Here is a 22,130-nt window from a genome sequence, read left to right as displayed (position 1 = left end):
ATGGCGCACGTTCATCTACTATGGAAGAGGCTGTGCCAGACCTGTGTGATTCACTTTAGACCATCCTTAGTTTCTACATGACTAAAACATAAATAGGCACTTAAAGTTGGCACTGATGGTACACGCCGCGGAGGACACGAGGAATACTTTCCCTTATCGTAATGCCGGATTAAGGCAATGAGCTTATATTGGACACTTTTAGGGCTGGATTTAGTTTATACGTTACTTATTATGTGATTTGTGTAGGTTAATATAGCTGTCATAACTGATATTACTGAGCATATTATGGTTTTTTATTGATCGTGTATAGATGTAATGTTCGACAGTGACAACCTGAAGTAATGTGGTGTTAATACTAGATCCCGTCTTTCTGCTCTTTCGTCAGGACATATGATCTATTGTGATCTTCTTTTGAATTCACGTTTCAATTACTGACGGATCCCTATACTTGGATTGATACTCCGGAGTGTACTTAGATTTTAAGGTACTACTTGCCATTTTGATGCTTAGTGACTGAACTTGAGATATCACAGATGTGCACAAATGTTTTTTTTGCTCGTAGACATGTGCTGCTCTCGTTACTTAACAACAGTACAATTGGAATGAATGGCTTTTCGCTTCTTGCCATTTCTAGCATAGTTTAGCCTGCTGTTTTAGTATTAAATGTTGCTTTGGTATAGTGATTTTGGAAGCATAATAATTGATGGCCACATTGATACTTACGTTTATACTTGTCAGTCAATGCGTGCCTCTGACGCCAGGACTTGACGTCCTATGATTTTATTATTAGATAGATGCAGATTTGACCAGTTTGTGCGCAATATGCTTATGGTTTGAAGAACTTGTTCTTTTGTTCTCTCAGGATATTTCTATGAGTATGATGATTATGATGAGTTTTTCTTTTGGTAAGTGTATGAAGCACTTGTTATGAGCCCTATGCGTTGTGGTGATACTGGATTTTAGCTATTTCTTTTAGATGAACATATACTTACATGAAAATTCCATAATGCCTATTCTTATAAGAACATGTATGCACAGGAGTGGTGAATCTTTTTTTAACTTTAATTCTTTTCTTTTATAATGAGTCATACTAAATTAGAAAGTTGCGCCTTCTTTGGCCTGACTGATGAAACCTCTTTGGTATGCCCACCATTGACAGAGACGCTATGGGTTAAGGACTTATAATACCATCTACGCAAGAGACTGGTTTCCTAAAAATATAACCTAGTTGCTTTGCTCTTGTTCTAGCCCTGATGAAGTCTACGGCTTACAATACAATATGGATGTATACTCTAAGAGCTTGGAAGAAAGCAAGAAGAAAATACTAAGGATTGATACTTGGACTTTATTTGTGCCTCTACTTTTGTGCTTTCTGTTCAGGTTGCTGACTGTTATATGTGGACTTTTGTCTACATTTTTACAATGTGGGGTGGTCTTTGTATGGTGATCTTGAGGCATTAGCACTGATTGGGATATTCGAATTGGAGATATTCTGTACACTGCCCTGCATGGAATTCCCCCACTGCCTTCCTTTGTTTAATTTCAGCAAAAACACATTATGGAGTCAATTATGATCATTTCTGCAGTCAACTTAAATGTGAGGATATTTTAGAGACTCCTTACCTGGCATGCATCCTTTCCTCCTGCAGGAAATCCAGCACATATTATAGTTTTACATTGAAATGGACCCCTTAGAGTGGACATCACATGGCTACAATCTTCAGCTGTAACGATTGGTAATTCAACTTCTTGTAATCGAGAAGGTAGTAATCCATCTAAAAATAGTAATGGAATAATTTAACCAATTGTTTATTTTATTTTGTAGAACAAATGATGACAAATGAAGGAATAAGTGATAGTATAGTGGATTATTTTTAACCATATTTATTAACCCTTTCTCTGAGATCACTTCATGCTTTTCTGTACAAAGGCATTCGCAACAACAAAAAGTGGTTTATTACCTTTATTCAGATTGGTTCAAGTGAAAAACAGCACTGATGCACTTGCACTTTGTTGCAAACACACAAGTGAGGTATCATTTTACTCAGGAGGCTGAGGGGAACTCTGAGTGATAGGACATTTGTGCCTGTGCGGTAATTCCAGACAGAAATGTGAAGAAAATGTGATTTGTTTAGCTGCATTTGAGGTTTGCAGGGGATTCTGAGTAGGAAAACATTGGGGAATCCATGCAAGCCACACCTCTTTACACTCCCCCATGTGTCTAGTTTTCAGTAATGTCTCGGTTTAGTAGGTTTCCCTAGATGGCGCCCGAGCCCTGGACCAAAAACACAGGTGCCTCCCTTGCAAAACCAGGTGTGATAGATAATTTTGATGTCTCCACAATACATTTTGGGCCCTTCTCTGCTGTGGGTGCTTGGCCAACCCACACAAGTGAGTTACCATTTTTATCAGGAGACCTAGGGGAATGCTGGGTGGTAGGAAATTTGTGTCAGCCTGGTAATCTCATGACTTTCCCACACGAAAATGTGAGAAAAATTTGATTTTTACAGCTTAATTTGAGGTTTACAAGGTATTCTGGGTAGGAAAACATTGGAGGATCCACACAAGTCAAACCTCCCTGGACTCCCCATGGTGTCGAGCTTTCAAAAATGTTTGGGTTTGGTAGGTTTCCCTAGATGGACGCCAAGCCCGGGACCAAAAATGCAGGTGCCTCCATAATACGTTTTGGGTCCTTCCCTGCTGTGGGTACTTGGCCCACCCACACAAGTGAGGTAAGGTTTTTATCAAGAGACCTAGGGGAACGCTGGGTGGTAGGAAATTTGTGGCAGCCCGGTGATCCCACAACTTTCCCACACAGAAATGTGAGAAAAATTAGATTTTTTTTAGCTAAGTTTGAGGTTTGCAGGGGATTCTGGGTAAGAAATTGTTGGGGGATCCACACAAGCCACACCTCCCTGGACTCACCCGGGTATCTAGTTTTCAGAACTGTCTGGCTTCGGTAGGTTTCCCTAGATGGCTGCAGAGTCGGGGACCAAAAATGTAGATGCTTAGTTGGCTTCCTGCCCCCACTTGGACAGATTAGGGGTACTGACCTCATCTGCCCCCTAGGGGGTTATAAAGTCTGAATATGCCCATTAGAAATGGGGGGAGAAAAGACTCTAGCCCAAGGGGCCGCTCCCCTCTCCCTGGTTCTTATTGGGTGGATCCATGCTCAGGGATTGCCCTCCTGGGGCGATCCCCAAGCAGGGATCCACTAGGAAGGGGTCACCCTTTTGCAATGATACCTCTCCCATGTGTTTCAGTGCTCGGGGCTGAGATAGCCCCCGAGCACCAAAACAGTGAAACTGAAACTAAGTTTCAGTTCAATTTCATGTAATGACATCAGAGTGCAATGCTAATGTAATAACAAAGCTCTTCCCCAACTCCTGAGGCCACAAAAAAAGGAAATCCCTCTGCTGTTTACAGCAGAGGGATTCAGTGCGCTTGTGCATATTCGAAATGGTTCCGTCATGAGCACACAAGCACTGGTGCTCATGACAGAACCATTCCGTCATGAGCCCTGAAAGGGTTAAAAACACACATGCGCTACAGAAATCAGAAATTATTTCTTATTCTTCTGGAACAAGCTGATTTAAAACACTTATTATTCACATGCCCGCAGGTCTTACATTTCTGGAATCAAGTCTCTACACAAATGATGTCAATTTTTCATGCCAAAATTCCTCTAACACACAGTAATATTTTTCTGTGCAGCCTCACTGCTGGTTGGAATATAAAGAAAGCACAGCTACATATTATTGACTTGCTGCTGGCAGTGGCTTTCCAGCAGATAACAAAAAACTGGAAAGATACTTCCAAACTCTTATACCTAGCTTGGTGGTATTCTGTCTGTCACAATCACAGACTAGACACAACCTTTGTATTTCCTATGTCTCTTGCAAAAAAAAAAGATTACACTTATCGTGTCCTATTACACAATTTTTAGACAATAGTGCTAAAAAATATTTTGCTCCTGTCCCACACATGCAAGATGTTGTTAAGCCTCCATGAACTCTGTTATACTGTGCTTTTCATTTCTTGATATTTTATCCTGCTATTAAGAAACAAAAAAAACAGAACGACCGACCAGCACCACCTACACCAGCGTTTCAGGATAATACTCATCATCCTCTGCTCATCTCGTTTTTCTTTATGTGCATCACCATTGGGACTATATGAGGGTCCTGTTTTGTATTTATATTTATATACATACAACAATACGTAAGGTATAGGAATACAATTTTCTTCCTATTGCCCTTCCTTTCCCGAGACGAAACGTGTCCTAAAGGATTATATAAACCTTTTTTGGATAATTTGCTTGCCTTCTAATTAGCCCTGACGAAGTTCCCGCTTGGAACGAAACGCGTTGGCTGTGTGCTGTTCGTGTTAAAACCATCGAAATAAAGAGAAAAACATTACGTTTTCTGGACTACTTGATCTCGTGTTTAATTTCAATGAGTGCACCTTCCACCTTTGGATGTACATTTTATCCTGCTATGCCTGTCTCAGTTCTAAGTTTAATATCGCTTAAGCCTTGTTTTTCGTTTTGCAGCCATAAATATGATTATATATGTTAAGTTCAGCCCAGATGCTATCACTGATATTCTTTCTCATTATACTATCTGATGTTATAATTTATGATATATTGATGTTTTTCTTCTGTATACTCAATAAACTCATCTTTTGAAACGCAAAAAAGAAATTATTGATGGTACTCTAGCAAGACAAAGGTACACATGGGCCCTTATTATAATTAGGGCTCCCGGTTTTCCGTATTTACGGATTTATACATATAAATACAGACGGAAATCGATATTTCCTTTGTCTGTATTTATATTTATAAACGGTAAAATACGAGTAAATGTTGCCGCGCTAGTCTCCCGCCTCCCGATTCCTGCAAGCAAAAACCCGATGCCTCTGGGTTTCAGCTGACAGGGCAGTATTGTGTAACGTGCTAATTCTTCCAGCAATAGTCGGAGTGGCGATGCAGGGGCTCCAGAAGGGGTGAACAACCAACAAAGCCCCATTAACAAGCGAATGGTCTTTTAAAGACCTGTGAAGTGCTCGGGGGCGGCTGTGTGTAAGCTGTTTCAGCCCGGGCTGCCATAAACGTGGGGGGGGGAGGTACGCACTGCCAGCTTTGTAGCTACTCCTGCTCCTATAATCTTACTCCTTTATGTCGCCCTGCTGTGAACAAGTGCCTTGCTCCTTCCTCTCGCTCACTGAGGTGGACTTCCCACCGGGGACCACGGCCTGTAGCTAAAGGTTTAATATGCTATTGTTCACGGCGATTGTACCATTAACTGGTGTCCCCAGTGCTGAAAGGAATCGGACAAAAATCATCTTTCCAGTCTTTCAGTAGCTAGGATCAAGGGTGACCCTTGAGCTATGAGCGCTCGCTCAGTGCCAGATATTCAGGAGGTCCAAATGGAATACAATTTACATTCATTTAATCCAAATGGGAATCACTTTGTAAAATCAGTACTTTAGTAGAACAGTAAAACTGAATTTAGCAGCAGATGAGGTTTTTTTGCAGTGATGGGCCATCTTCTATCCGCTTTTCGAGCTGAGCCTTGTAGTTTTGCCTTTTCAATTGTAATAACAATAATAAGTTGCTTTTTATATTTCACTTCATACCATACTCGTGTTGTTTCCAAGGACTGTAAATAGTAGATGTTTGGTTTTCAAATGCAATGCTACTCAATCTACAAACTTCTGAGATTTGGAAGAGTCAGTTCGGCGTGCTGAGGTTGAAACTTGTGATATTAAGATAACAGCAGATGTTAGCAGTGAGCAGTAACTCACAGATCCATCTTGCTGGCTTATAAACATGGGGCTATCATTTCTAGCATGCAGAGAGCTTGTCGCTGAAATGGAGGGGGTGAGGAACGGCGGTCGGTGACCCTCGTGTATTCACACTAAGCCTACGTCTCCAGCCTGCACACTGTTTCTGCAGGGCTCAAGAGGGGAGGGTGTGGGCCCGTGGGGGCACTCCAGATCCTCGCTGCTCACGGCTCTGGGTCTGCCGGCGCCCCATCCGACCGGCACAGGTACATATATACGTGTTTTTTGCGAGAGCGCGTCAGGGCGGAGATGAGCGGAGCCGGGGAATCCAATTTGCTGCCTTCATGGCCCCCTGTTTCAATGCTGCTCGCCAGCAGTGTCTTTCCACATGAAGTGAAGTGCAGCCGATCTGACAGATCCCCTTCGCTTTCGTCCTCGCGTGTTATCTGTTGCCTTTTCTAGCATAAAGAGTTGGCTGCGGCGCATTTTGACATAAAAGCCAAGGCTCGCAGGCTCCCAATTTCTTCTGACATGTGAAATTACTTGCAAAACCGTAGCCCCGCCATAGTCAATGTCAAGGCTTTGCGTGTAACCCTATTAGAGGGAATGAAAAGCAAACTCCTGCGGGTGAACACATATCTCCCACTTTGCTCCTCTGAAATGTTGGCATCCACTCTTGTGTTACTTTTCACAATGTATAATTTTGAGCCAATTCATGCCTCTGTTCTCAGAGCCCGTACGCAGAGCATGGTGAATGAAGTCACACTGAGTGTGAACGATGCCTTTATCTGTTCAGTCGAATGCTTTAAGTAACCTGGAAACACTGGGCTACCAGACTTACCTCTTTCGAGCATTTTAAACATTACAGTAAATTCTTGGGATGTGTGTCTGTAACACAACACCCATCTTGTTAATTTCTAAAATGAACTTCATTGGAATCCAATTCCTTCAGCAGCCTTTTCCTGCTGGTGCAGTTTTGAAATAATCACCAGCTGCCTATAACTAGTAAAATAAACCTCTTAGTTGGACTTATCTGTCCTAAGGTACCATCTGGACCCCCTCTTCTCCAACATGGGGATCAAGAGGCTTCTCTTCTCCAATCACTGTACCTATGTTACCTTGGGTATTTCCCCAAACTCCCAAGATGAACAACAGACCAGATTGGACTGAGGGACTTAGGAAGGCAGTCTCAGAAACCGCTGTCATCATGTTTCCTCTGGTCTTCCCCTATGAGGTATCCCTTTGCAGAGCCTCATTAAAGAAAACTGCAGGAGCACTGTGGCGATGTGAACTGTATAGTCCATGGAAACAATACAAAGTAAAATGCCTTTTGATATTTGTTTTTGCCTTGGCCAGCTCCTTAGTTCCCTACTATAGCCTGAGAGCCCACGAAGCAGCCTCTACCGGCCATTAAAGGCCAGCTCCCATTAACAAGGGAGCAGGCCGTTAATGGCCGGTAGAGCCCGCTAACGAAAGCTCTAAGGCTATTAGAACATTCTGCCCCTAGAGGGCAGAATGTTCTAATTTGTAAAACAAAGGCCTCAAAGAGCCCAAGTGGATTGGAATTCCCTCAGGATCCGTGAGGCCTTTTGTTCACAGCAACAGCTGTGAACAGATATTGGAATGTTGGAGCTCCAGGCTTCTACCAGCCATAGAAGCCTGGAGCACTTCATTGACAAACCAGAAGGAGCCTCAATGCCCTCAAAGTCTCTTGAAATGCACATGTGCTTGTACTACAATGGCAAAGTTTTCAGCTGAATGTATTGTGTTGCCCAATAACAACCGGGCGCAGGTGTGCCTTGTCAATGTAAAAAAATGTGGAAAAATACTAGCTGTAGCGTCGCATTTTGCTTGCGGCAAAAATAAATATGGATAAATACAGAAAAAAAGCCCAAAAAATAAATATGGATAAATACAGACGGAAATGGCAAAAAAATAAATACCATAAAACCGGGAGCCCTAATTATAATTAAAGTATTCAGGTTTAATAAATAGAATGCTGATTAAACAATATGTATGTGGTTACACTCAACCAACAATGGACTCTCACAGCAATTTCAGTATTGCTTTAGTTTTATGAAAAGGTTGCTAATTAAACAGTTGGAAATGGTGAAGCTCTGCAGTGGCTGGGATTAGGATGTAATGTATGCAAAATAGGAACAATATGTCATGGGCTCATATGAAATATGTGTTTTTATTCCACTACTTTTTGTGGAATAACATTACAGCACCCAAACAAGTAATATCAAGCAACAATGTAACACCGAAGATTTGATTAATGGTAGAATTCTGCTTTTATGAAAACATATTTATATTCAAGGGTTTATTATGCGGAATGAAGAGAGAGAGGCTACCAGCATTGCTCCCAAGTACGCAAATATCTTGATAGGCTGGCGTTAGTAGGAGGTGGTTTGGACAAAAGAAAGAATCTACGCAGAATGTTTGTCTTTGGTTTGAGGTTGAGCAGAAGGGGATGTATAGATGTTGATAATTTTATTGAATCAAAATGACCTTAAATTGAGTTTTGTTGCTAACATCAGAAAAAAATGGTTGAGGACCTAGATGTAAAGCCTGTGGTTTTTAAATGGGAAATTTGAATATTTCCTATTCAGAAACGGACTTTGGAAAACAGTGTACTGCCCGCCCTCAGCAGTCATCCTGATACATTCATGGTCAATTGCTGAGGGCGTGATGAATTTTGAAGCATGAAATGAGAGAAATTTTAAGAATATGAAAGTAGCATTTCAGATAATGCCTTGGAATTAGAACATATGTATTTTGCATCCGCAAGTACCATGATGGGGGAATCTGGTGATTATGTGCATTGCCTACTAAGGGCTTGATGACGACTTTGGCGGTCTTTGGACCGCCGTTGCGTCGGCATCAGATTCACTACCTGCCGACTAGGTGGTCCGCCCGCCGTATAATTATGATGTTCGTGGTTTGCTGAATGAAAGACCGCCGGAGCATCAATGATTCAACCAGCCATTCGCCAACCGCCATGACAGCGGTCGGGGAAAACCAGCTGTCAGAGGGCAATACATACAAGTTCACCACCGTATGAATTATGAGTTGGCTTTCCAATGAGCTGACTGTGGCAGGAGATGGCCCATTTCCTTTTCTTCCCTTCAGTATCCCACGTAGATACCTTCCTCCAGGTCCCCCCTTCACAGCAGCATCTTGACCCCGAAGAAAACGACCCTGTTGGTGCCGAAATCCAGGTAACTCAGTTTTGTACTATTTACCCGTTGACTGAACCGGGTGCATATGGTCCGGACTCCACCAATGGGAAAGTACTAGTAGTAGGTATTTTTTCACATGTGTCATGCATATGTGCACACTGCTGTCAAAATATACACACCTGCATTGACAAATATGAAATAATATTCCCCGCTGTCTGAAACACAGCCACTGGGCAAGTGGGAACATCGTAATATGGTGGGCGGGAGACCAAAGCAAACACAAGGAGATGATGGACAGAGCACTGAAACTTTTCAGACACTCACCCCAGTCATAGATCTGGGTTGAACCCATCATCGTTCTTTAGCTCACTTTGCCACCTCATTTCAGACCCAGCTATGTGCAAATCAGTCTTGACCCTGTGCCTCATGGAAAAAGTCCAGCCTGAACTGCCAAGCCAGGTCTTCCCAGAACCGGAAACAAGCATCCTGAGACCGGTTTCGGGGTAACACCCCTCATCAGCCAGGCTAGCTTGAATCCAGTGGCAAGGTGAGCAAGGGACCCACGTCTGGGCATACCCTGCCAACTTAGGGCAAACAAAGCAAACACAAGAAGATGATGAACGGAGCACTGAAACTTTTCAGACACTCACCCTCAGTCACAGATCTGGGTGGAATCTATCATCGTTCTTTAGCTCACTTCGCCACCTCAGTTCATACCCAGCTATATGCAAATCAGTCTTGACTCTGTGCCTCATGGGAACAGTCCAGCCTAAACTGCCAAGCCAGGTCTTTCCTAAACTGGAAACAATCATCCTGGGACCTGTTTCGGGGTGCCACCCCTCATCAGCCAGGCTAGCTTGAATCCAGTGGCAAAGTGAGTAAGAGACCCACGTCTGGGCATACCCTGCCAACTTAGGGCAAACAAGGAAACACAAGGAGATGATGGACGGGTCACTGAAACTTTTCAGACACTCAACCCCAGTCACAGATTTGGGTTGAATCCATCATCGATCTTTAGCTCACTTTTCCACCTCAGTTCAGACCCAGCTATATGCAAATCAGACTTGACCCTGTGCCTCATGGGAACAGTCCAGTCCGAACTGCCAAGCTAGGTCTTTCCTAAACTGGAAACAATCATCCTGGGACCGGTTTCGTGGTGCCACCCCTCATCAGCCAGACTATCTTGAATCCAGTGGCAAAGTGAGCAAGTGACCCATGTCTGGGCATGCCCTGCCAACTTAGGGCGAACAAAGTAAACAGAAGGAGATGATGAACGGAGCACTGACACTTTTCAGACACTCACCCCCAGTCACAGATCTGGGTTGAATCCATCATCGTTCTTTAGCTCACTTCGCCACCCCAGTTCAGACCCAGCTATATGCAAATCAGTCTTGACCTTGTGCCTCATGGCAACAGTCCAGCCCAAACTGCCAAGCCAGGTCTTCCCTGAACCGGAAACAAGCATCCTGGAACCGGTTGCAGGGTACCTACCCTCATCAGCCAGGCTAGCTTGAATCCAGTGGTAGAGTGAGCAAGAGGTCCACGTCCTGGCATACCTTGCCAACTTAGGGCGAACAAAGCAAACACAAGGAGATGATGGACAGGTTGCTGAAACTTTTCAGTCACTCACCCCCAGTCACAGATCTGGTTGAATCCATCATCATTCTTTAGCTCACTTTGCCACCTCAGTTCAGACCCAACTATATGCAAATCAGTCTTGACCACGTGCCTCATGGGAACAGTCCATCCTGAACTGCCAAGCCAGGTCTTCCCTGAACCGGAAACAAGCATCCTGCGACCGGTTTTGGGGTAACACCCCTCATCAGCCAGGCTAGCTTGAATCCAGTGGCAAAGTGAGCAAGTGACCCACATCTGGGCATACCCTGCCAACTTAAGGTGAACAAAGCAAACAAGGAGATGATGGACGGAGCACTGAAACCTTCCAGACACTCACCCCCAGTCACACATCTGGGTTGAATCCAACATCGTTCTTCAGCTCACTTTGCCACCTCAGTTCAGACCCAGCTATATGCAAATCATTCTTGACCCTGTGCCTCATGGAAACAGTCCAGCCTGAACTGCCAAGCCGGGAGACTGCCGCAGCAGCAGTCTTTTTGGGACTGACACCGCAGCGGTAAGACCGTCAAACTTGTAGTCAGGCCCTCAGTCTTAATGCTGGACGATATATGAACTCTAGCTCTACTGGGGAGATAATATTATTGATGATTGCTCAGCTTGCCCACTTTGGCAGTATGGATGACAGTGACACCACTGTTATATAAATATTAATTGTGTAATACAATAAAGTGTTATTTTATATTTTTTTAGGCATATTATCACATCAAGCATATGTGGCATCATGTTTCTATCATCCCTAAATAGGTTGGTTCACTTTGACGGGTGACAATCTGCAATGCTGTTTACTTCGTGATCCTCTCAGATCCTGGATATCCCACTGTTTTCTTGAACTCCAGGGTGATGCACAGGCAGTGCACTCCCAAATACAGGATACTATCTTGAGGATGCCAAAGGAAAGCTCTGCCTTGGAGGGTCATTTCTTTGAGAATGAGCTCTTCTTGCTGGGATGTATAAAGAAATAGCAACCACAAAAATACTGTGGTGCAAAAATAGTGTTGCCAAAATATTAGCTTTACATAAATATAATAAGTGCAATAACTTCAACTGCTAAATTTATGTAGAACAAATTATCAACATTCTACTGTCAAGTATATATATATTTAAATGTAATTAACATTACTGTCATCTAAAAAATATTAAAAACATTTAAAACAGATTTAAAAACATATCAAAACAATGCATACAGAGTTTAACTTTTCAAAAATTAATTCTCAAAAATACATGTAACTTTAATTTACATTTATCAATTATTATGAAAAAACAATTATTAAATTATGAATTAAAATACATTTATGCTATATAGAACGGTTTTGCGACAAAACCACACATTCCCTATCCATGCAGTCTATAGCACACATTCCTTTACTACTCATACCATTACCACGCATGCCCTTACCACGCATTCCTTTACCATATAATTTTTTTTAATTAAACACAAAATATTACTTAGTTAGGCAAATCATAATAAAAACAGCCATTTACAGCATCACTAAGGGACTTATTATGATGTTGGTTGAAAGAAATGATGTCGGTCGGACAGAAGTCCTTGGCAGAATGGCCACAGAATAGCCACAGAATTTTTCAGGCAGAAAAGGCCCTCAGCACAAGCTACAAGTGTAAAATGGATGTTTTTAAACATCCCTGCACCATGGGGTGCCTGCCACACAGTGCAGGGATATTTAGGTGTGTGCGTGTGTGCATGTGTGTGTGTATATATATATATATGTGTATATATATATATATATATATATATATATATATATATATATTACCTACTGGCGGTCGCCAGTAGGTAGTTATAGTTAGGACCACGTTTCCATAGGAAATCCGCAACATTCTATTTGGAATAACTTTGGCGCCGGTCGACGAATCCTCGCAAATTTTTCAAAATAAGTGGGGCGCTACGCTCCGCTCCTTCCCTGAAAGTCTCGGGGGGATTCGTCAAGCGGGGGCTGAGATAAAAGGGGGGTCCCAAAACGCGTTTTTCCCATGCATTTTTCCATAGGACCTTTAGACAGGGCTACAGCCCGAACGGCTGAACAGAATTACTAGAAATTTGGCAGAGAGGTAGTCCTCAGGTCAAGGAAGTGCCTTTTGTAGGTTTGGTGTAAATCTGTTCAGTAGATTCTGAGAAAATAGCCTTTAAATCAATATATATATCTGAGCCAGCTTACGGTACGCTTACGGTACGCTTACCGTACGCGTACGGTGGCGTGCGCGAGCGCGATTCTGATTGGCTCTTAGATCTTAGTAAACATTCGAATCGGCCGAAACCAGGAAGCGGCGGCCGCCATTTCGTGTGTTTCACTCAGAAAAAAAAGAGTGATACCAAGAAAAGGGGGCAAGGAGGAGAGTTACAGACCCCCTTACATTTGTGAGGGGGTCAAAGAAGGACAGAAAAGTACAAAGAAAACATTTATTGATTTTAAAAAAAATCACGGGGTACGCGTACGGTAAGCGTACGGTAACAAAAAAAATAATAAAAGAAATGAAATGCAGATTTAAGAGTTTAGATATTAGGGGGCTCTAAAAAGAGCCGTTGTGTTTATGAAGTTATTTTTTAGTGGTACCTACAAGTAAGTACCGATGCAGAGTCTAAGGTTCAAGAGGAAGACTCTGTTCCCTTCATCATTGAAGTGCACACCATCTCCTCTATAAATGTCTTGCATGTCGTAACGCAAGTTGTTGTGGTAAATGGAACCCATACCATAGTCACGGAGGAAAGCAGAAACAGATTTGTTGACGTGCTTTCTTGCTTTGTCAATCTGCGGACAGAAATGATTGGACCAGTTCCATTTTTGCCTTTGGCATATGTTAGAAAACACAAAGGCAGTTTTAGGGAAAAGTGAAAACAGTTGTGCAAAGGTGTCCTTCATAAGCATTTCCAGACCGACCACAGTCAAAATGCCTAGGTCATTGCCACCACAGTGCACTATTATGAGGTCAGGGTGTTGGATTTGCATGAAGGATTTCACCAATGGCATCAATTGGTGCCACTTTAACCCTCTCTGACCAATCCATTTAATGTCTACATTTGGCAAAGCAAGGTCTCTCACCATACCTGTTTTCTCTGCAAACTTTTCACTCCAGAAGACATAGCTGTGTCCTACAATCCACACTGTGAACATCTTCAAAGGAGATCTGGATGCACTCAGGAGGTGTATTTCAGTAGAATGGTAAAAAGAAATGAAAGACAGTTTGGAAATGGAGGCATACATATTTTTTTATAAAAAAAAAAAGAACTGATTGGCTGTTTCATACCATTCTACACTAAAAACTAGGCTGTATGTGTAAATTTATAGAAGCATGTTTTGTATTGGTACAGAAAAATGTGTTACCAAAGAACAGTACTATGGATTTGCTGTTAGGTTAGAAAAGTCAAGCACTCTTGCTCTGTGGAATTGAAACATTGTTTGGCGAACTTCTGACCTAACTCCACACAGCAGTGTTCCATGAGCTGTTGCTATGGTAGCAGGCAGAAGTCAAGTTGGGGGAAGGGTACTAGGCAGAAGTCAAGTTGGGGGAAGGGTACTTTTGGAAAAGGGTTGGTTTTCAACCAATAGAAATGTGTGATTACATTTGAAAAAAAGGGGGAAGCACTGAGATTTGAAACTTACATGTATATGTGTGGAAAAATAGAGGGAAACTTTGCCATTATCTGGTTCTGCTGAGAGGAGAGAGGTGTAGAGAACAGAGATCCTGGCTCTGATAATCTGCTGTTTGAGTGCCACATTTCTTTCACAACTAACTAATTTTAAAGGTGAGTTTAGAGTTTGAGAGGAGATGTATATGGTAAATTAAGAAATGAATAATAGAAATGTAATTCTTTTTGTTGAAGTTGTGTTTATTATTTTCTGTTTTGGGAGAAATTTAAATGTGAGGAACATGTAAAATAATATGGACTATGTTTTCACGATAAATTAAGGTGTATTGGTATAAAAAAAGAATAGTTTAAGGGTTTGAGGTTGGACTCAGTAATGCAAATACATTCAGCATCACTAAGGCTGGTTGCCCTTGCTGGAATGTAGGCAGTCACCCAGGTTACACATGTTGGGAAATATAGGCAGAGATTTATTGTGTACTACTCTGGTAATTTTATATTTGCATTAGTAGGAAAAAGGGGGAGCCATTTTTTGGTGCAGAAGCAGACTCTTAGCACACACCCAGCTGCTTTCCATGTAGAATCATGCACAGTATTTACAAGCGAGTGGGGTTTGAGGTTTCAGTCTGTAATGCAAATACATTCAGCATCACTAAGGCTGGTTGCCCTTGCTGGTATGTAGGCAGTCACCCAGGTTACACATGGTGGTGGTCTGAAAAAGCAGTCTGGACATGTGCTTTTTTAAGAATCTGAAAAGTGGATTCATAATGTGTCAGTCTGTAAAAGTGATTATCACTTGTCAAAAAAAAGAGCAGTAAGTGTCCTTTCAAATTGGCAAAGAAATTTCGTTTTGTGACTAATGTGAAAACATGACTCTGTGTGCAAATAGGAATTACAGGCAGAGATTTATTGTGTACTATTCTGGTAATTTTACATTTGCATTAGTAGGAAAAAGGGGGAGCCATTTTTTGGTGCAGAAGCAGACTCTTAGCACACACCCAGCTGCTTTCCATGTGGAATCATGCACAGTATTTACAAGCGAGTGGGGTTTGAGGTTTCAGTCAGTAATGCAAATACATTCAGCATCACTAAGGCTGGTTGCCCTTGCTGGTGTGTAGGCAGTCACCCAGGTTACACATGGTGGTGGTCTGAAAAAGCAGTTTGGACATGTGCTTTTTTAAGAATCTGAAAAGTGGATTCAAAATGTGACAGACTGTAAAAGTGATTATCACTTGTCAAAAAAAAGAGCAGTAAGTGTGCTTTCAAATTGGCAAAGAAATTTCGTTTTGTGACTAATGTGAAAACATGACTCTGTGTGCATATAGGAATTACAGGTAGAGATTTATTGCGTTTTGCTCTGGTGATTTCACAGTTGCATTAGTAGGAAAAAGGGGGAGCCATTTTTTGGTGCAGAAGCAGACTCTTAGCACACACCCAGCTGCTTTCCATGTAGAATCATGCACAGTATTTACAAGCGAGTGGGGTTTGAGGTTTCAGTCTGTAATGCAAATACATTCAGCATCACTAAGGCTGGTTGCCCTTGCTGGTATGTAGGCAGTCACCCAGGTTACACATGGTGGTGGTCTGAAAAAGCAGTCTGGACATGTGCTTTTTTAAGAATCTGAAAAGTGGATTCATAATGTGTCAATCTGTAAAAGTGATTGTCACTTGTCAAAAAAAAGAGCACTAAGTGTGCTTTCAAATTGGCAAAGAAATTTCGTTTTGTGACCAATGTGAAAACATGACTCTGTGTGCATATAGGAATTACTGGTAGAGATTTATTGCGTTTTGCTCTGGTGATTTCACAGTTGCATTAGTAGGAAAAAGGGGGAGCCATTTTTTGGTGCAGAAGCAGACTCTTAGCACACACCCAGCTGCTTACCATGTGGAATTATGCACAGTATTTACAAGTGAGTGGGGTTTGAGGTTTTAGTCAGTAATGCAAATACATTCAGCATCACTAAGGCTGGTTGCCCTTGCTTGTATGTAGGCAGTCACCCAGGTTACAAATGGTGCTGGTCTGAAAAAGCAGTCTGGACATGTGCTTTTTTAAGAATCTGAAAAGTGGATTCATAATGTGTCAGTCTGTAAAAGTGATTATCACTTGCCAAAAAAAAGAGCAGTAAGTGTGCTTTCAAATTGGCAAAGAAATTTCGTTTTGTGACTAATGTGAAAACATGACTCTGTGTGCATATAGGAATTACTGGTAGAGATTTATTGCGTTTTGCTCTGGTGATTTCACAGTTGCATTAGTAGGAAAAAGGGGGAGCCATTTTTTGGTGCAGAAGCAGACTCTTAGCACACACCCAGCTGCTTTCCATGTGGAATCATGCACAGTATTTACAAGCGAGTGGGGTTTGAGGTTTCAGTCTGTAATGCAAATACATTCAGCATCACTAAGGCTGGTTGCCCTTGCTGGTATGTAGGCAGTCACCCAGGTTACAAATGGTGCTGGTCTGAAAAAGCAGTCTGGACATGTGCTTTTTTAAGAATCTGAAAAGTGGATTCATAATGTGTCAGTCTGTAAAAGTGATTGTCACTTGCCAAAAAAAAGAGCAGTAAGTGTGCTTTCAAATTGGCAAAGAAATTTCGTTTTGTGACTAATGTGAAAACATGACTCTGTGTGCATATAGGAATTACTGGTAGAGATTTATTGCGTTTTGCTCTGGTGATTTCACAGTTGCATTAGTAGGAAAAAGGGGGAGCCATTTTTTGGTGCAGAAGCAGACTCTTAGCACACACCCAGCTGCTTTCCATGTGGAATCATGCACAGTATTTACAAGCGAGTGGGGTTTGAGGTTTCAGTCTGTAATGCAAATACATTCAGCATCACTAAGGCTGGTTGCCCTTGCTGGTATGTAGGCAGTCACCCAGGTTACAAATGGTGCTGGTCTGAAAAAGCAGTCTGGACATGTGCTTTTTTAAGAATCGGAAAAGTGGATTCATAATGTGTCAGTCTGTAAAAGTGATTGTCACTTGCCAAAAAAAAGAGCAGTAAGTGTGCTTTCAAATTGGCAAAGAAATTTCGTTTTGTGACTAATGTGAAAACATGACTCTGTGTGCATATAGGAATTACTGGTAGAGATGTATTGCGTTTTGCTCTGGTGATTTCACAGTTGCATTAGTAGGAAAAAGGGGGAGCCATTTTTTGGTGCAGAAGCAGACTCTTAGCACACACCCAGCTGCTTTCCATGTGGAATCATGCACAGTATTTACAAGCGACTGGGGTTTGAGGTTTCAGTCTGTAATGCAAATACATTCAGCATCACTAAGGCTGGTTGCCCTTGCTGGTATGTAGGCAGTCACCCAGGATACACATGGTGGTGGTCTGAAAAAGCAGTTTGGACATGTGCTTTTTTAAGAATCTGAAAAGTGGATTCATAATGTGTCAGTCTGTAAAAGTGATTGTCACTTGCCAAAAAAAAGAGCAGTAAGTGTGCTTGCAAATTGGCAAAGAAATTTCGTTTTGTGACTAATGTGAAAATATGACTCTGTGTGCATATAGGAATTACAGGCAGAGATTGATTGTGTACTACTCTGGTGATTTCATAGTTGCATTAGTAGGAAAAAGGGGGAGCCATTTTTTGGTGCAGAAGCAGACTCTTAGCACACACCCAGCTGCTTTCCATGTGGAATCATGCACAGTATTTACAAGCGAGTGGGGTTTGAGGTTTCAGTCTGTAATGCAAATACATTCAGCATCACTAAGGCTGGTTGCCCTTGCTGGTATGTAGGCAGTCACCCAGGTTACACATGGTGGTGGTCTGAAAAAGCAGTCTGGACATGTGCTTTTTAAAAAATCTGAAAAGTGGATTCATAATGTGTCAGTCTGTAAAAGTGATTGTCACTTGACAAAAAAAAGAGCAGTAAGTGTGCTTTCAAATTGGCAAAGAAATTTCGTTTTGTGACTAATGTGAAAACATGACTCTGTGTGCATATAGGAATTACAGGCAGAGATTGATTGTGTACTACTCTGGTGATTTCATAGTTGCATTAGTAGGAAAAAGGGGGAGCCATTTTTTGGTGCAGAAGCAGACTCTTAGCACACACCCAATTGCTTACCATGTGGAATCATGCACAGTATTTACAAGTGAGTGGGGTTTGAGGTTTCAGTCAGTAATGCAAATACATTCAGCATCACTAAGGCTGGTTGCCCTTGCTGGAGTGTAGGCAGTCACCCAGGTTACACATGGTGGTGGTCTGAAAAAGCAGTTTGGACATGTGCTTTTAAAAAAATCTGAAAAGTGGATTTATAATGTGTCAGTCTGTAAAAGTGATTATCACTTGCCAAAAAAAAGAGTAGTAAGTGTGTTTTCAAATTGGCAAAGAAATTACGTTTTGTGACTATTGTGAAAAGAAATGTAGTAATATATTTAAATAAAATAAAGGATTTTTTTTTTTAGTTTTTTTCAGGTATTGCTGAAGAGCAGTGAACAAAATTTAAGATGCCTACAAAATCCAGAGTTAAAAAAGACCACAAAAAAAACCTATATTTGAAGACAACTGGAGGACCTAAGTTAGTAGAAGATGCTCATGTTGGGAAAAAGAAAAAATCTTCTGGTAAGCAGACAAAACAATTTCTAAAAAACATATTCAAAAAAAGGAAAAATTTACAAAATGTCTGTACTGGAAAGAATGTTTTGAAAAGAAAAGGACAGGAAAAAATTGAGAATTTAGTTAATGCAAATATACCTTCTGCAACTGAAAAGATTTACATAAACAGAAAAACAGCGTTTAAAGAGATACGTAGAAAAATGTTTCAGAGAAGAGTTATGTCCAATTTGATAAAGGATGTGAAGAAATATAAGCAAAAGGCAAAATATTACAAGAGAAAAAAAGAAATTGAAGCCATTGCAGCAAAGGCATTAGAATTAAAAAGGAAACTATTCATTTTCATTTTGAATAGGATGCGTACATTAGACAAAATGGTTAATGTACTGAAATCACATAGCAAAAGGAAAAGAGTAGTGAACAGAACAAACTTTTGTAAAGTGTTTTTAGGAAAGTGGATGCATAGTTCAAGTAGTGAACCTTTTTATAATGAAGAGAGCTATTTTCAAAGTAATAGTTTGCTGCATGCAGTTGACACCAGAGGTCGTGCTTACGAAGTGAAAAATGGTTGCATAATGGAGAAGGAGATAATGGTTCCAAGAGATGAGGTACAAGTGATGGCGGATGAGGCTATGGGGAGACGTCCTAAAGCCCCAGTGTACACTTGGAATTGTAGTAGTATTTGCACTGTGCGTCAGGAATCTATTGATAAATTTCGTGAGTTTCTAAGAGAATATAGTAAAAAAAGTATAAAACAGAAGATTAAGGTGCTTCAAAGTCTGGATCCATGCAGAGTGAGAGAGAATACTGGTTTGCAGGGTCATTCTCTGGCTTGTCTATCTAGAAAAGTGTGTAATACATTTTAGGATGCTGGCTGTTCATCATACTGAAATGAGAAAGTTTGTGAGACGGTTGTATTTTGCTAAAAGTCCAGCAATAAAGTTAAATGAATTGAATAGGGCTCTGTTCCGAGGAACGGTATCAGATGTAGAGAAGGTTGTTGATGAAATTCAGTTTTGTTACTTTGGTCCTGAACAAAACAGTGCAGAGAAGGACACAGTAAATGAGGAAGAAGTGGAAGAGAATGTAGAACCCTCTGTAAGTAAGACATTTAATGATCACATAACAAAATTTGCAATAATCTCTAATGAAAGACCAAATTTTACTTGTATTTGTTGCCGCAGAACTCATTATAGAAAACAAACTAGGAATGTTGATCTCTACAGAAAGAGTGAAACTGAAGATAATTATAAGTGGAAGGATTTTGCCACATATATATTTCTTGAAAATTGTTTTGAATTGGGTGAAGATCAGCGTATTTGTAAATACTGTTACAACAAGTTAGAGGAAAATAGAATGCCGACCAGAGCTGTACATAATAATTTAGAATTGGATGCTATTCCTGCTGAACTTTCTGAATTAAATACATATGAGTCTATACTCATTCAATGTGTTCATCCGTTCCAGACCATAGTACGTATGGAGCCCAAAACTGGTAAATTACCTCCTTCAGATTTACTGAGAGGTTTAAAAGGTAGAGTGGTGTATTTGCCCTTGGATTTGAAAAAAAATATGGAAACTATTGATGCGGATACTTTGGAAACTGAACCATTAATTATTCTGGTTAATGGTGTACCTACAAAGAATAAGAAGATTTGGCAGGAGCTGGTAGATGTGCGGAAAGTACAAAGAGCAAATTTGTATTTGAAAAGGAATAACAAATGGTATGAATCAATTTATATAGAAGAAGAAGAAGAAGAAGATTTACAAGAAGACACAGAAACACCAACTGGACAAATTGAAAAAGTGGACAAGTCAAAGGAAGAAGAAATTTATGAACATTTTAGCATACATCCTCTTCATTCAAAAGAAGTTATGGGAGACAATATTGATCTCTTTCAGATGAAGAAAGCAAAAGGAACTCCCGTGAGTGTATGGGAGGAGAGCTTGGAAGCTCGATGTTTTCCCCAGCTGTTTCCTAAAGGAAAAGGAGGACGATACGATGAACGTCCGGAACAGATTCCAGCTTCTGAGTATCGGACTACAAGACTATATGCTGAAGATCCCAGATTTCGACAAAGTATTCCTTATTTGTTCCATCTTTTATTTGAAAGCGATTTGTCTGCACTGTCTTATGCAGTAAATCACATTTTAAAAAGTGAAGTACATTTACAAAATGTGTCTGCTAAGGATTTTATGGAGAAAGTGCAGCACCGAGATGATCATTTGGAAACACAACTGATCAATCTGATGGCTTGTCAGCGTGGGACAAATGAATATTGGTACAGACGCCATGGTGAATTAAAATGCATGTTACGGAATTTAGGAACACCAACATGGTTCGTTACCCTAAGCTGTGCCGAGTACGCTTGGGATGATTTACTGGATTTTCTACGAGAGGCAAATTCAAACATTAAAAACATCGAATACAAGACAGCAGGAGAACTGTGCTCATTAGATCCGGTTAATGTTTGCAGATATTTCAATCATAGATTTGAGGCTATGATGTCCTTCATCTGCAATAAAAAAAATCCACCTCTAGGAGAAGTAGTGGATTTCTTTTGGCGAAAAGAGTACCAGGCAAGAGGTGCTCCTCATATTCATATGCTGTTGTGGATCAAGGATGCCCCAAAGTTTGGAACAGATACTGATGAAGCAGTGTTATCTTACATTGAAGAATATGCAACATGTGCTATACCAAAAAGCACAGAAGAGAAAAAGTTAAAGGAACAAGTTTTACGTTTCCAAAGTCTTCGGTGTGGAAAATACTGTCGACGGAAATACAAGAGCAAAGATAAATACTACACTAAATGTCGATTTGGATTTCCTAGACCTGTTCTTTCAAATGGAAGAGTAAACAGTTTTATGTCAGCTGTGAGACATACTATCACAAGAAAATCACCTAAGAATACCTACAACCTTAAAAGAAAAGAAGAATCAAAAAATATAAATGACTACAACCCAGTCATTTTATCCATGTGGAACGCTAACATGGATATACAGTATGTAGCTGACAATTCCATTGCTGTTGCTCGATATGTAACGTCTTACATTACGAAATCAGAAAAAACAGAATTGAAGGAAATGTGGGAAGAGATTTCTCACGAGAAGACTGTCAGTAAGAAGCTGTACAGTTTCAGTTTGAAGATGTTATCGCATCGAGAAATTGGATCCTACGAATGTTCAGATAGGTTATCTTCTGCAAGTCTCTACTCGAAATCAAGAAGAATAATTTGGGCAAGTTTAGGCCTTGCAGCAATGAGAAATCGGGTACTGAAATCTGTTGGAGAAATTGAATATTTGGCCGAGAATGACCCAGAAAGTACAGATATTTTGAAATCAAATATGTTGGACACATATTATCCCAAGAGAAG

The 22,130-nt window shown here is 40.9% G+C and overlaps 1 protein-coding gene across 1 annotated transcript in view; it reads right to left on the bottom strand.

Moving 5' to 3' along the window:
• OVCH2 (ovochymase 2) overlaps window positions 1-22,130 on the bottom strand; it is an 881,024-nt gene that overhangs the window by 549,557 nt on the left and 309,337 nt on the right. The window contains exon 6 of the mRNA XM_085648218.1: window positions 1,624-1,775. Coding sequence (XP_085504344.1) covers window positions 1,624-1,775 — 152 coding nt within the window. The remainder of the gene's footprint in view (window positions 1-1,623; window positions 1,776-22,130) is intronic.

This window comes from Triturus cristatus, chromosome 3_2, assembly GCF_964204655.1.
Source record: "Triturus cristatus chromosome 3_2, aTriCri1.1, whole genome shotgun sequence".
In the NCBI taxonomy this organism is placed as follows: domain Eukaryota; kingdom Metazoa; phylum Chordata; class Amphibia; order Caudata; family Salamandridae; genus Triturus; species Triturus cristatus.
Note: the sequence above shows the minus strand (reverse complement) of the source record. Positions and strands in the feature narration are given on the sequence as shown.